At 40.9% G+C, this 15,737-nt stretch overlaps 1 protein-coding gene across 2 annotated transcripts in view; it reads right to left on the bottom strand.

Moving 5' to 3' along the window:
• arhgap21b (Rho GTPase activating protein 21b) overlaps positions 1 to 15,357 on the bottom strand; it is a 32,348-nt gene extending 16,991 nt beyond the window's left edge. For both annotated transcript variants that reach the window (XM_084546601.1, XM_084546602.1), the window contains exons 1-7: positions 15,022 to 15,357; positions 13,977 to 14,175; positions 8,178 to 8,360; positions 7,983 to 8,004; positions 3,222 to 3,314; positions 2,649 to 2,727; positions 2,509 to 2,563 (exon numbers count right to left, since the gene is read on the bottom strand). In XM_084546601.1, the coding sequence (XP_084402727.1) occupies positions 2,509 to 2,563; positions 2,649 to 2,727; positions 3,222 to 3,314; positions 7,983 to 8,004; positions 8,178 to 8,360; positions 13,977 to 14,048 (504 nt within the window). In that variant the 5' untranslated portion in view covers positions 14,049 to 14,175; positions 15,022 to 15,357. The remainder of the gene's footprint in view (positions 1 to 2,508; positions 2,564 to 2,648; positions 2,728 to 3,221; positions 3,315 to 7,982; positions 8,005 to 8,177; positions 8,361 to 13,976; positions 14,176 to 15,021) is intronic.
• Between the last annotated feature and the right edge of the window lie 380 nt (positions 15,358 to 15,737).

Raw genomic sequence — 15,737 nt, 5'->3', positions numbered from 1 at the left:
TAGCAGTGACTGGGCTTGACATGCTAAAAATATACTTGAGCTGCAGCAGCAGTACAGAGGGATGAAGAAGGAAAGATGCAGCCGGGATTGCCACGTTACGACCTGCCTGTGCCAGCCTGTACTAGGTGAGGTGACAGCAGCAGAAGCTTTCCTCTCATGCTGCCGCTATGTCTTCGTGGTTCTATCCATCTTCAGCCAGAATATTACGCTAACTGAACAAGGTGGCTCCAGTCTATGTCTGTCTCTCTCTCCCGCCCTCCCTTCCTCCCTCCCTCCGCTATTGCTCACATGACAGAAGCAGCAGCTGCTGATTATACATTCAGCTGTGATGGTACAGCTCCCCCTCCCACACCATCCTTCTCTCTCCCTTTCCTTCAACCTGTTCAAAACACGGGGCAGTCAGCTGATTTTATCTACTGGTTTCAGCTCATCATTCATGTTATTCCCTCAATTTTTTCTCTGCTCAGTATTTCCTCAGTTTTTATTGCGTAAAATCCCCTCCCTTTTCTGCTCCTCGAATGTTCAGTCTCTCCTTCTCTTTGCTAAGCAACTGCTGCCCGTCTCCAAGCAGTCACCGTGAGCTGCCTGCTACAGTGTAATGTCTTGCTGCTGGCATCTCTGGTAATCCTCTCGTTCACGTGGACGGCTGTCATCACTTTGCTTGTCTACATCAACGGATATTTATTTGTGACTGTTAATTTCTGTACAGTACTGTGGCAATGGTATCGCAACACACATCTAAGATAGAGTGGACTTTGTAAACGAGACGTGGAAAAATAGAGGGAAGGAAGGAGGAGGACCTAAGGCAAGAGGGGTGGAGTAAGAGTCAAGTGGGAAAAAAGGAATTTACAATGAATGGAAGAAGAGGGATAAGTGGATGTGGCCAATATTTTATTTTCCCTGTGACATTACAGGTTAAATCTGAGTTGTTTCCAGTTTAAATGTCTAAACGCTAGCAAGTACAGATGCCATGTTTTACACACATCACATAAATGACCTGTATATTTTTGGAAGGCTGTTAAATATACATTTAAAAATACTTTCCTGTAGTTGACCCAAGCCTAGCTAAACTAGAAAGCCATTTGTAGAAGTGTAGCACAAGAATCTCTACACTGACTTTCAACACTTACTGCTGGAATTATGCAAAAAAAATATGTACAGTTTTTTTTAATCCAAATGGACTTTATTAGTGTTAAATCCACTGATCAAATCTGAATCCTTTCTAATCTTTTAAGGGATTATTAGGTTCAAGTTATAAATGACAACAACACATCTCATTTAAGTGATTTCCTGTTCCTGAGTGAGATGCTACCAAGTACTAGATTTGTGTAGTAGCTGCAAAATGAATTAACATTTATTAATCTAACGTAATCATTTATACAATTTGTAACTACAACATGGAAAATATAAGAGCACCAGACAATCTTAAATGATTGCTGCTTTCTAAAGATTGTTATGACACTGAAATAACAGCTATACTTAACTGCCTCCATCCTAATAATAAGGTACTGACTCAGAGCTATGAGATAATAACTTCAAAATATATATTTGATCTGATTAAAAATGTTATCTGAGACTCTCCCTTATGTAATGTACGGTACTGTGATCAACTTATCAATTCTCGACAAAATCCCTCGTGATCATAGAGTGATGCTACAGCGTGACGTGTATTTTCTGGTTCAGAAAGCAGCTTGAAAAGAGGAAATCAGCCAAAAGACAAAATGTTCAGTGTAGCTGTTGGATCTAAAAGTGATCCAAAAGTGGCAATGTCCATTTAAATAAATGTGAACCTTCCAACAACCTAATTTCAATGCACATTAAGTAACCATGTTGATTTTTTTGCACCATAGATCTGCGTCTGTGGTATTCAGACACACTTGACATTTAGCTCTACTTTTCATCCATTGCTGAGAAATCATATATAGCCTTCAACATGCATATCACAAGTGTTGCCATTTTTCAACATCCTGCTGTATTACAACCAAAAACTGCACGATCCAAGTGCTAAGTTGAGCAGTCAAACAGTTATAATGGAAAGACCGCGTCACTATGCAATCTCATGATGATGACACAATCATTAGTTACAAGAAACCCGTCAACTGGGTGTGGTATTCTGTATAGAGCCAGGTTTTCAGAAAAAAAAATAAAAATACGCCTTTACTTTTCTCTTACTTTTGTGCCCTTTGCAAGTCAAGTTATAAGTGAAGTAAGTTTTGTGCCTTTTACAAGATCTATACAGATGGGTTAGTGTATATATGTATTTTTAGTAATGCTTGCTCTAGCATCCCTTTTAGGCTGTTCCAGCGGTAGTGTCAGCAGCAGTTCTGTAGGACAGAGAGGCTGCTCTGGCCTGATTAGGAGGCCTAGATAGAGAGCTCTGATGGGATAGGCAGGTTGCCTGCATCTCATAACTACTGTCCCAACATGAACACTTTAAATTAGAGCAGCTCTTTGATGGAATGGAAAATTCTGCGGGACTTGAGAAAAAAAAACAGCAGCAAATCTTACCAGTTGAAGTATATCTTCATCTTTTGGCATCACACAAAGTTCGAGAATGTCGCCACTGTAAAGGACCAAGGCAGATTTTAAACAAGGGAAGTGCACGAAGTGGTCCAGAACCAGTAATACAAATGTATGTTGAACTTTACCTGTCTTGGATCAGGGATATAACCTCACAATAAGCTTTCCCAATGATGCTTGCTCCATTCACCTTAACTAATCGATCACCTAAAAGTAAAAAAAAAAAACATAGTGAAAAATGATGTCAGTGACAGAAAGGCTTGTTGAAAGACTGTAAGTTGTTTGACTAAAGAAAACACAGCCCATGCTCTTGGCACAGGGGAAGTGCGAGGTTCAGAAGAAAGCAAATAGCCTAAAATAAGTCAAATACTGCAAGTTTACAATAAATGTGGCCAAAGGTTTCTGTAAAGCAAAAAAATACTAAAATCATCAAAAAATAGCAGAGAAGTAGAGCACTTCTGCATTGTATTAAATGTCCTTGCTGATGTTTTTCTGCACAGCAGAAGTACAGTCAGGTCACAAATTAAAACGGCACTCTAAGCATTTTCTTTGTGGCTGCTGGTTATAGTACAATAGCGTAGAGGAGTTAGGAGGACTTCTGTCTAACTTTGCCTCTGCTGTTGTCATGACTTCCAAGAAATAAAACGATCAAACAATTTCTCGAAGATTTTGGTTAATAAAGGAGGGCGACTGATGATTACCTGTGCAAAGCCCAGCACCGTGAGCAGGGCCACCTTCCTTGACTTGCTTCACAAAAATCGTGTCCATCGGTTCCAGCCTGTTCCGTTGTCTCCCTAATGACAGCAGAGAAATTAGCATAAATTATACATCTCGTATATAATGCAAAGACATAACTGAAATGTGACAATTGTGTTGATTTAAAGATATTATAAGAGCAAATGGTGAATCCTTGAGAAGAAATGCTTAAAACTTATAACTGACACAAATCAAAGGAAATCAAAAATGTTAACTGTCAACATCCCTCTAATCCAAGCAGGGCGGTACTGGATGTTCACTTACAACGAGACCCAACCCACAACAACAACAACTCATCAGTGAGTAATAAAATGAGCAGTACATTACTTTGTGACAATACAAGACAGAAACTGGGAAGTTTGTCACAAGTTAGAAAGAATGTAAATCAACCTTATGAAAGCTGTGTTCTGGCCAGTGCGTGCCCAGTTTTGAGTAGACATGACTATTAATTAGCCGGAGGGGGAAAAAAAAAAATCAATTGAGGGAAATGCTGTGGGTAAAAGTTGCTAAAGAGAGGAAAAACCTGTTTGCTCATGCTGCTCCTGTCTCCTAGCAGCTGCATGGCCACAGGAAAAAAAAAGGAAGAAAAGAAAGCGAGAGGGAGAGATGGTAGAGTGACAGTGTGCTCAGCTGCACAACTCCCACTCTTTCCTTATAAACTGAGAAATAGCTCTGGGCCCAGCCAAAGACTGGCTAAAACCCTTCCTCTGTAGTTAACATTCTGGTAGTGAGTCAGAACAAGATACCTCGCAAACAACACTGGATTGGGAAAGCCTGCATGAGAGCAGCCGTGATAGTTAAAAAAAAAAAAAAAGTACTATGTTTAATAAAAATAGAGAAACTCACACAGATCAATTACATCTGGGACATGACAGCCCACACTAAAACAAGTGGCATGAGATTATTTTGCAACGGTTTTTTTAACCTTGAAACTCACAAATACATACCGACTTGTATCTCAACTTCTCTTTCTTTCTTTGCACACACGAGATTACTCATGCAGCATCACATCCTGGGCTCCCACATTATGTAATACTGTACAGACATCCCATACAACTAGAGCTGTAAAATCCACTCCCTCTGGTGGCATACTGTAGGACTGCATCACCATTTCCTCAGTGGAGGTGTTGTAAAATCTGCATGAGAGCCACTGTAAATACTTAAATGTATGGTGCGTTGTCACCCTGAACATGAAGTAATAATGGAGATTTGATTAAAATGAGCAATAGAATTATTAATTATTTAGGCTTTGAACCAACACCCTATCAAGGATCATAAACCCACCTCCTGACTAGTGCAGCTGGCAACTAACCATTTCAGAAATATTCCCAGCTTTTTGAGGACTATCCAAAGTCAGAAGAGAAAATTTATTTCAGCTCTCAGTGTGTTCCTTTAAAACTGCAGCAGAACATGATAACATGGCCAGGTTTCATTTAATCACTGTGCAAACAGAGGGAGAGAGGTTTGCGCCTAAAGCTATTCAAGAAAATTATTAGTGAGAAATAATGTAAGCAAATGCCAGTACCCAATAAGCACTTACTTCAGACTTTCCTGATGTGAGTGAGCAACAAGTTTATATGCAAACATAAGATCCCTACTGCACCCAGCTGGACTCCAGAGTCATGACAGAAGAGCCTAATACAATAAGATAATTATTGTGGACAACTGTATGCTCACGACCCAGATGCAATGTCTTCAAACAACAAGTCGTTCAGAATAAAAAACACAAATCATCCGAAAGATCAGTTATGACTAAGCAACAAGGATACGATTACGTCACTAGTCTTTTCCACAAACAAAGCAAGAGGTGTAATTTGTGATCCCATAATTTGGACGGTTAAGTGCGATACACAGGCCGACACCACACACACCGGTCCAACACCAAACGGTATGGATGTTTCTGTCATTAGTGTACCTAAAAGAAGTAGGTCAACTTATTGTGAAACAACATTTGCTGGTTTTGCAATACTGGGTATTATTAGTTTTTTTCCCGTCATCCTGCTGCCAACTCTGGCCAGTTAGAGAGCACATATCATACAAAAAAAAAAAATGACTTAAATCATTATGATCACTCAGAGAAAGACCCTATTACCCTCGCCATACTAGTGTCTAATCCTTGTGCCCCACATGAATGCTGCCTTCATGTAAGAAACCTTTCTACTTCATCTAATTCTTGCTTTCTTTCTAATTTGGTTCTTAAAATGTGTTGCACTGACCGGTTTCAGTTATCAATTAAGTTATAAGTTAACTATACACAGAGTAAATAATGTAGAGTATTTTCTTTTGAGGGGGGCATTAAGTGATTTATGAATTAAAAAAAAAGAAAGTACATCAAGGTCTCTCCCTTTTGGCGCCTGTTTAGTACAAGCAAGTATTTGGCTTTTAAGTTTAGTTCTGGTTTGCTGTCTACCAGTCCCCGTGTGATGCTTCTTGAAACTGATTGCGGCAGTTTCATGTTATCTGGCTCACTCAGTCCTAAGTAGCAAAGCTCCAGATGAAGTACCTACGTTGGCCACAGTGTTTTAGTTTTGGGGTGAAACATAAATCCCATTTGCATTAACCCATTCAGACCGGATCACGCATCTATGCGTAGTTACCATTAAGACCGGCAAACGCGTCTGTGTCTTTTTCGAGGCACATGGCCAATTATATGCACTGTGATTGGCTGAAATATTCTTGGGGTGAGTGACAGGGATGCTTAGGGATTTTTTTTAAACTCATGTGACTAATAAAACGCTTTGTGATTGGTCGAAATAAGCCTACACGTGGAGTATGTTTTGGTCGAAAATTTTAAACACGTGCTAGCGATCCGTCATGGCTGACTCAAGTGAAGGAAGTGATATTGACGAAGTAATTGGAAAAATAGATCTTTACTGATTTTCAAAATTTTTAAAAATGTTTGGTGTTTATTGATTTTTTAAAAAAAATGCATTTGAAGATTATGCCCTAGCAAGTCAGTCAAGTTGAAAGCCAAAGAAGTAAGCTCTCAAATGCTTTTTATCTCATGTTTTTATCTGCTACAGAGCCTGAGAAATTAAGGTTTTAGTAAGCGTTGACATATTTTGAAAAACCTCAGGTTTTGAGAGGGGGTTTACAGAAGAGTATTTAGGCCTCAATGGGTTAATGGTAGCTGGAAGTTCATGTCTTTTCACATAGATGTTGTGGTACTGGGCAAAAATAAATAAATAAATAAAAATACAGATACTTGACTTGATTTCCCATTTCATATCATACTTGATTTTAATGGTCCAATATTGATTCATAAAATCCTTGACTTTTTTTTAAATACTGTATTTCAAATCAAATCAAATGAAAATGGAATCAAATCAACTCAGGAAATCAGTAGTGACACCCAGCACTAATAGTATCACTCAGCACTATCCTGAACACATTCTCAACCATGGATGACACACTCTAAGGAATTGATGGGGGTTTTCCTTGTGTAATGAAAACAAAAAGATTACTCGTGCATACAAAAATTTGCTTCCTCAACACATACAAGATGAATTACACCGGTGGGTTCCTGTGCAACAAATTTTCTCTCCAGGGAATATACAGTACAGTAGTCCCTCGCTATAACGCGGTTCACCTTTTGCGGCCTCGGAGTTTCGCGGATTTTTTTTAGTGCAATTTTTCCCGCGTGTCGTCTTTTGCGTCCTGATTGGCTAAGGGACTGTAGTGTGACTGAAGTGCGGTATGTTTGCAAGTTATTGAGAAAAGTGTATAAAGTGTGTAGTGAACCTTAAAACATTTATAATCATTGTAAAAAATAAAGCTGACTACTTCGCGGATTTCGCCTATCGCAGGTTATTTTTAGAACGTAACTCCCGCGATAAACGAGGGACTACTGTAAATGTCTAATAGAATTACTGACATCCACCCAGATGTAGTCCGGTTACAGCCACCTCATGGTCAACAAATAGCAACAAGCTGCTGAACCAAGAGTTAATCCCTCAAACAAACTACTGAGCTATGATCTCAGAGTCATCACACAAGGCAGACTAAATCTGAACAGTGATCAGTGATCACTGTCGTCCAACGGACCTTCAAAGACAATGAAAACATATTACCACTGTATTTCCTCTGGACGGGAATCGATTAAGAAAACTGATGAGTTCTGAGTTAATAAAAAGATACTGTTATATATTTGTTATTTATAGCATCAATCTTTACTGTGTTCATTTGCCTCTAATGACAAATGCAACAACTAAAACATTTATTGCAGTAATCTGTGTGAGTGGTGTACATGCCAAAATGGGGGTTTAGGTTAACATGAACAATGCACATGGTATGCAAGATAAGATTTACGGGACTCGTTTTCCTAAAATGAGGAGACATAAATTGAATGTTGTGGCTAACAAGTGGAAAGAGGGTCAAACACACACAACCCAGTAAAAATTGAGGCCATCTCTTTCGGTCAGCCTTTTAAATGGTGAGAGGGGAAAAAGCAGCAAGAACAACAAAGTGAAACAACAATATGAGTTGGGTCAGTGCAGGACAGAAACAGGTGGTGCTGACCAAACCTTTCATGCCTCCACAAAGGTCAGTGACACGTTGGAGCTACATTGTTCTCATCACATAAGGAAGCAAAAAGACCCAAAGAGTGGATGGATTATAAGTCATTAGAAGTTAGAGGCACTGCTCTGACTCAGCAGCGCTGAAGGACAGGAATTAAGTGGAACAGATGAGTTTTTTTTTTTGCTTACCTCTGCGGCCATGATCTTCCTCCTGCAAAAACACAAAAATACCCAAGTGACTTTATTGCTCATGGTCGCAGAATTCAAGTATGTGGAAATTTGTTGACTCAGTGTTATCTTGTGTGATAAGTACCAAGAGCAATACTCGTGAAGTTCATGGACATTTCTGACTAGTGCAATAACAAATCTGATCCTGAAATTTACCGGGAAGCAGTGCATGGTCGACTCCGGTGGGTACACAATGAAGTGGCGAAGGGTGAAGCCGAACCCATGGGACGTGCGACATAAACGCACGGTTTTCGGCCTCGGCCATGAGAATGGTTCCTCCTCCGCTGAATACTGCGCAGCAGAAAAATCAGCCAAGCTCCTCCACTCTGTAGAGTCACTCTGGAAAAAAAAGAAGGATAGAAGAAGGAACTTAAAACTCACAAGGACTAGTAGATTTCTGCTAAAAAAATATGTAGCTATGAAATCTTGAAACTGAAATTGAAAATGTTGGAAAACCCCAGAGGTAAGATCCAAAGACAAAGGAGCTTCACTACATGTTAAAGCAGATCCACATCAACAAATATTTTTTTCTTTGGAATTACTTTCCATCTACACTAAGCATGCATCATTAAACTTCGACACGGTGTAGAGGAGAACGGGCTTTTGAAAATCATTAGACGCTGTACAGCGTTTACAGTCAAGTAATTTCACAGCTGGAGTAGAGTGTGTCAGGCCTCGGGGCATTGGCCACCCACTCCTGTGTTTACTGACTATTTATAGCCTCACACCTTTGTGGTATCATGTGCGTGGCAACACCCCTTTCACAGATCTCCCCATATCATATTCCCTGTTCCAGTACGGCTTTCAGGAAAACTTCTGTTCAGCTTTTCCACATAAAAAAAAAAAAGCATATCCTCACACTGTCTCACAGCCCACCCCCCCCAACCCCTCCTCCCTCATGAAGCACAGACTTTCCCCCACAATGTGAGGAATTTGATGAGCTTGCACTGACTGCATCTCTGCCTGCACTGATATGTTTAGTAAAATGTCAGAAAACCAGAGTGAATTACAAGCATGTTAACACACAGCCTAGGAAACACTAAGTATTTTCAAGAGTTTGGCTCCTCGTTAAACTGCACATTTGACAGTTTGTTTAAAGCAAAGGAGAAATAAATAAATCTGAGCAGCTCTCCCACTTTGTCCAGCTGTTGCACAGAGAAGTGGAGGAACCAAACCACATTAAAAAAAAACAGGCAACATTTTGTCCACACCAACTTAAAACCACAAACACTCATTTAAACGTCACCTGTCTGTCTCTGTCCGTCACTTTGTCTCAGTTTCTCGCTAAATTGCTTTGTGGAAATATAGTTAGTGCCTGGAGGTGGGTACCAAGTTAAAGCATGTTTCACTGTTTGCAGCCACTTTGTTTTTTTGAATGCAGATGTGCATACTGCTGAATGCAAGAACCCACTGCACTGTGGGCTGGGAAAAAGAGCTGCAGGTGCAGATGACACCCATGTGATTTGATGAAACTAGCAAAACAGGTTCTGCAGTGTGTAACCAAGCTATGGCTGCTCCGCGATACCAGCGCTTCCACGGTTAAGTCTGTGTCTGTACGAGCCCTGGGTGTCTTCACAACACGAGTGAATATTTGAGTGCGTACTCAGAGAAGTGCTCTGGTGATATGAACATAGATCAACTGGATGTTTGAAATGCCTGTACCGCTGCCCTCATGTCTCGGAGGCAAGCTTGTCCACGTCTGCTGGATCTGATTTAGCAGCCAGTGCACGGGGCAATTTTGAGACCCTCTGATCTTTAGATGTGCACAGCAGAAGGGGGGGTGTGGGCCTCCTGACAGACGCATACCATGCAGTGTTATCATTGCCACTTGCATAGTTAATACTACCGCGACAGACCAGGTCAATAAATTCCAGACCAGCATTTACCTCGTGGTATCTGATTGAAAATAAAGAACAAATACCATAAGGGTATAAACCAGATCCCAGTGTGAACCTGATAGACCAGATGTAATCATCCTTTCTAATAACTGTGACAAAATGATCAATTACCATAACAGGGGAAAAAAAACTATGACTCGTGGATAATAGAGGTTACAAAGAAAAGCACATAAAACACCCACATCAAAACACACACCTATGGTTTCCTGCCCACAGATGAATGCCTCTCACCCATTTATGAATCACAAGAATGCCAGACTGATATTTGCACTGGGTGAGGCAGCTGGGAAAAGGTTTTCAGCAGGCATTTGTTTCCTCTGCTGGAAAAGAAAAGTGACCCGGCCTGTGTCTCAGGGCAGGAACACAAGATTTAAATCCCCAGACGCCGGTTCCTAATAAACAAACCTAGCAGTGAAGTGCTTCCCCGGGCTTTCTGCGAAAAACCTGATGCACAGCGGCTTTTTCTTCTCTCTGCTGTCGTCCAAATACAATTAAAAACACGGCAATAAGCAACACTGCCAAGCTGGTTGACATGATCCTTTATTATAATAAACACGGCCGCTGTTGTTTATTGTGTCACGCCAATTGTGCTCTACTGAGTATTTACACCCAGTACCACCCAGTGTATTAATCTGCAGCTACAACAAAATGCACGATTTACTCACGTTTGAGTGACATTTTCCACAATTGTTGACACATTCCACCGCGATAGGGATGTTTGATTTGCTGTCAGTCATCCCTAGCCCTGTCTCCATCCTTTACACACGTCCCCAGATAACGAATTAATAAATAAGGCTGGTGTTTTTATGACATTGTACACTATATATATCAATGCCTAAAATACAACAGCACTGAGCTGCCCAGATAGGTATATACTTTTGTGTAAGACAGTTCCGTATCAAAACTGAAACAAAATCAAAAGAACTATTCAAGATCATTTTTTTGTCAGATGGTACACCATTTCTACCAGTGTTTGAAGTAATATTAGACATCCACAGCATATGGTCGTCTTCTCTGAGATTGTAAGGCGACTACATCAGCGGTTCACCCACAGCAGAGAGAGATTAGAAAGCAGACAAACCAACACCACCCCAAATATTCTTGGGAACTACTGCACATGTAGAGCTGTTTACACGCCACAAATTACGATATCCACAGGGCAGACACACACACACACTTACAAAGCAACTGGAATTTCCACCTCCATTTTTACTAGATCACTCTGAAACCACGCCGCATGGTTTGTGTGCCTGAAATCCTTCGCTGACATCATCAAAATGACACATCACAGGCACCACATGACGTCAGCTCTGTAAACAAGCACGCAACCTTAAAATGTGTTTAGGAACCCAGTTCTCTGTGGGCCGCTAAATTCTACACCACATCCCATCCAAACCAAGCACTTAGCTGTGAAACGCCAGAGATAATGACACAGAGGGCCACCGGTGAGCCCTGGGCGTTCCAGGCTTGTACTGCAGGACAAGGTTAGGAGTATCATTACTCAAGACTGCACATGGTGTGTTTTGTGCGTGCCACACTTCTAGTTACAACACATGGACGGGACAGAAGAGCACTCTGGCTGCTGATTCGTATGGATTTCTAAAATGTTGCTGAACTAAAACTACTTCTGATTCAATTTAATGAGAGCGTAAAGAGCTTTACAAAAACTGTGCACGAAACACATTTTTGTCAGTGTATTGCAAATAGGCTAACATAGTTAAGCTGTATAACCAAATACACCGGGACAATTGAGGTTTGTTGATACAACTTATCTGTAACCTTGTTTTTTCTTTTGGTGGCAAGAACAAGAAATGGATCTGGTGAGCAGCTGTTCAAAAGGAAGCTGTCAGCTCTTTGACATGGGCCTTTTTATTAAATTTGCCTCTAATGACTCACGATTCATGTGAGCTACTCAAACAAGACAAAAAAAAAGGTCACAGGCATTTTTCCATTCAAGAGGACATGGATGTTTTACTCAGACTGAACCTTCACGACGAGGAAAGCCTGGACGACATAGCCAATCTCTTCTGTTTTCCCCTGAGACGCTGCAGACATAACCGTAATGCAACAGGAAGTAACAGACTTCTTCTATCGAATTGAAGGCCAATCTTCCCTTCCGATTGCCATCAGATACGATGCCTGCGTGGAGGGTTCTGTAAAAGACAGCCAGCCTAAATGAGATAAACACTGCCCGAGCTTTAATGAAGCCAAGATTGTGGGGACAAGGGGGAGTCTGTTCATCAATAGCCCCCTACAGTGCTAAATATAGATCACGCTTCATCATCCGAGACAATAATCCATTTCTCATTTTTGTTGTTCTATTAAGAGTATGAAAGGCAGATGTTACACCGTTGCAAAATCCAACCAGAGACTGACAACAGCAGACTGATTAACACCAAATCTATTGATTTGGAAGGAATCAGCTATTGTCTGTTTGGATTCAGCTGCAATGTTTAAATACCTCACCCTATTCAGCTGAAAAACAGACAGACGTCTATATGGAAAAAAAAATTCAAACTTCCAACTAAAGCCAAAACCTGTCTAGATTTGAATAAAAGATTATTTATTTTCCATCATTGCATAGTCACGTTATTTGCCATCTTAATATTTAAACAAATAAAGGCCGAAGGAGAAAGAACCTGAAACTGAAAAGAAAACCTGAAGTGATTAAATTCACAGTGTCATCGCTTCCAGAAAATCCCAGGACCAGAGACTCCAGGGGGTTTCCGGCTCAAAATTAGCACATGAATTGGTTTGTGTGGTAGTCTTATTAGAGGGGACTGCAAAAAGAAGGATTTATTCCGACCACACTGTACTGACTGCTTTCCCTCACAAGACTCTAGACATGTTTCTTGAGCACTATGCGAAAGATCTTTCTTGTGTCATGTGTTGAAATATTATGTAACGTAACATTTTCCCCGTGCTGACATCAGTATGTTGTCTGTAGATTTTATTGCCACAGAATTTTCCATTAAATAGATTAATTCAAATAATTTAGTAGCTAGTGCAACCAGGTGGGTGCAATAACAAAAGTAAGCAGGTCATATGAGTTTGTTTTTCTTTGCTGCAACAGCAGGAAAAAAAAAACAAGGATGAAACACAGGCTGTCTGTCCAGTGTGTGGTGTTTGCACAGGCTACTATAGTCTGTGTTTCATATTAAACAGGCACCCTTATCCTTGATTTAATTTCTCAAATTTACAAAAAAAAAAACTAAATTCATTTCAGGCTTCTGGGGAAAAAAAAAACTAACTCATGTAAATAAATAAAAAGAAACCTAGTAAGCATCTCTCTATTATTTTCTAATTGGTTTACTATATTATGATGTATTACTTGCTCCCTTGAGCACTCCCAATGATATTAAATCAAATTTCAGTGCAACTAGTTGGTTAAAAGTAACAACATAATGAGCTTTACATCCCTCATTTACAGGCGATTCACATCGAAAGAGACAGGCCGAAATGAAGAGCTGAATATTAGATTAAAGGCGATGGAGGAAATCAAAGAAAGCTACAGATTCTATAAATAGGTGCCCTTCCATTTCAAAGAGCCAGGGTTGCTGCCTAGTTTGCTGTGAAGGGTTTTTCATTCAAGGCGACAAGCTTTCAGAGGAGCAGATGGTGTCCTGTCTGGTACTACAGGGGTCACAGCTTAAAAATCTGAAAGACGGGACTTGAATAAAGTGGGGTCGCCTTTGTCTGCGGCAATATCCAGTAGCGATAACTTTGTTTAAAACTTTGAAGTCTAATGAAATGCTGCTCCGGTTTTTGGTTCGTTCATCCCTAAAGATCAACCCTTGCTTCCACGTGGGATAATAGGAAGAACACAAAGAAACATAAACATGGAGACTGCAGTCATGTCTGTAATTATGAAAAGAACTAAATTGTCAAACTACAGAATCAGACAGGAGGTGTTAAAAGCACAAACAGCTGGTCCCAAGTGTCAAACTAATTACTCCCCCACCAAAACCAAACTGAAAGACGGGAGTCAGTTGCCCCCCCCCCCCCCCCCCCGAGAATCGCTTTCACGATCCTCACTTGACAAAGAGCTACGGCTTACCTCACAGAAAGAGGACCTCGCTCGCTGTTTCTCGTCATCTTCACAAGACGGAATCCAGTGTGATGCCATCATTCAACTTCACTTAAAATCCTTGTTTCTGCGTATGTCCACATCGAAAAGGTAGCGCCGGCGGGGTGCAGGGAAATGTGTTCCACTCAGATTAACACCTCCACTCTTAGTCCAGGATTTTTTAGTCCATCTGTTTGGGATAAGAGATGAATTATTAGTGCATTTTCTAGAGGCAAGTGTGTGGTGTCACACTGCCTCTAAAGAAACGTGAATAATCACCTCAGTTGTTTATCGTTTACAATAGTAGACCATCCGCGCCTTATTCTGGACAATCAGGGTTATTTCGACACATAGATACTAGTAAAGAGGCTGGCTTGTGAGTAATAATATGGTAACACTGCATGACGTGAACACATGAAGGTTAAAGTGTAATAAAAGTATACTTTTTATCACTTTTGATGACATCTTAAAGACAGCACTGATGACAAGCCATGTAGGCGCTGCTTTGTTTGTTTGCAGTTTATTCTCGTCAACAGCCCGGAGCACAACAACGTGCATAGTCAACAACTGCATAATGAATGGCCAGCAACAAGTGGACCACAGAGGGGAGGCAGGGCGAAATAAACAAGTTACACTGTATAAACACACAGAAACAGTAGTTAAAGGGTATAATTTATTCAAGCTTTTTATATTTTTTACCAATAAATTAACAGTTTCGTGTTTTAAAGAGTCTTAATATGGATCCTTGTGCGAGATCGACGGCAAACCGACTCACGAACAGAGCGTGTCGAGCTGTTGTTCCCCGGCGCTCAACAAAAGAAGCGTTGCCTTTGTTAGTTTTTAACAAAATACCACCATAAAACAAGTCCGAAAGTCCACACGGGACCATAACAACCCGTTTCCCCCTGTTGTGTGGTTTGTGAACGCTACCTGTAAAGGTGGTAAAGTACGCCAAACGCAACAAGCAAACTAACTGCGGCAACGGGCTGCTAGCGACTAGCATACGTGCTAACGGCTGGAGTTTAAACAAAGTTACCTGTGTAGTTGAGTAGCGTCATTAACGGCTGGGAACAGCGGCGGTGGTTGTCCTTAAAATCGCGTAGACGGTGTAAAAACATAGCGTGGGAGCTCCTGTGTGGTCAGGCGCTGTCATAATTTAATATAGTTTGAGTACAAACGACTTCCCGGTGATTAATCCAAACCCACTCAGTGGAGGCGCATGGTGCAGTTTGTAGCTGGAATTTTTTTTTTTTTTTTTTTTTCGCTTCCAGCGTTCCCGACTCTCTGGGAGTCCACCTTCGGTCAACAGGACACGCTCAGCCAATCAGAAGCGGCGTTGTATTTGACCGGACCAATCAGGTGCGAGTTTACATAAAAGACACCACAGCGCTTGTAAAAAAAAAAGAGGTGGTGTTTTTTTAACCGCTTCAATGGAGATCAATTGAACGGGTGGAGAGAATGTAAGTCTCCCAGGAGGATAAAGTGGAAGTAACACGGATAGATTATATGAGGAGTCTCGCATTTCAGTTATGTATTTTCAAAACGATGCCCAGTGTTTTTGGTTTCATATGCATAACATGGGTGAACGAGGAGTCACATGTCCTGGTTCAAAGTGAGGTCGAGCTGGGCTGGCATGTGGATGGCAGTGGATGTGGAATGTGAGTTCACACAGCATATAATCTTTGCTCTCATCGTGCTGCCCCTCTGCCCAAAGCAGATAGGTCAAATTAAACCCCTTAACGTAGACACTCC

Source organism: Chelon labrosus (assembly GCF_963514085.1).
Source record: "Chelon labrosus genome assembly, chromosome: 6".
Taxonomy (NCBI): domain Eukaryota; kingdom Metazoa; phylum Chordata; class Actinopteri; order Mugiliformes; family Mugilidae; genus Chelon; species Chelon labrosus.
The sequence above is the reverse complement of the archived record's forward strand: the minus strand, read 5'-3'. Positions and strand labels throughout refer to the sequence as shown.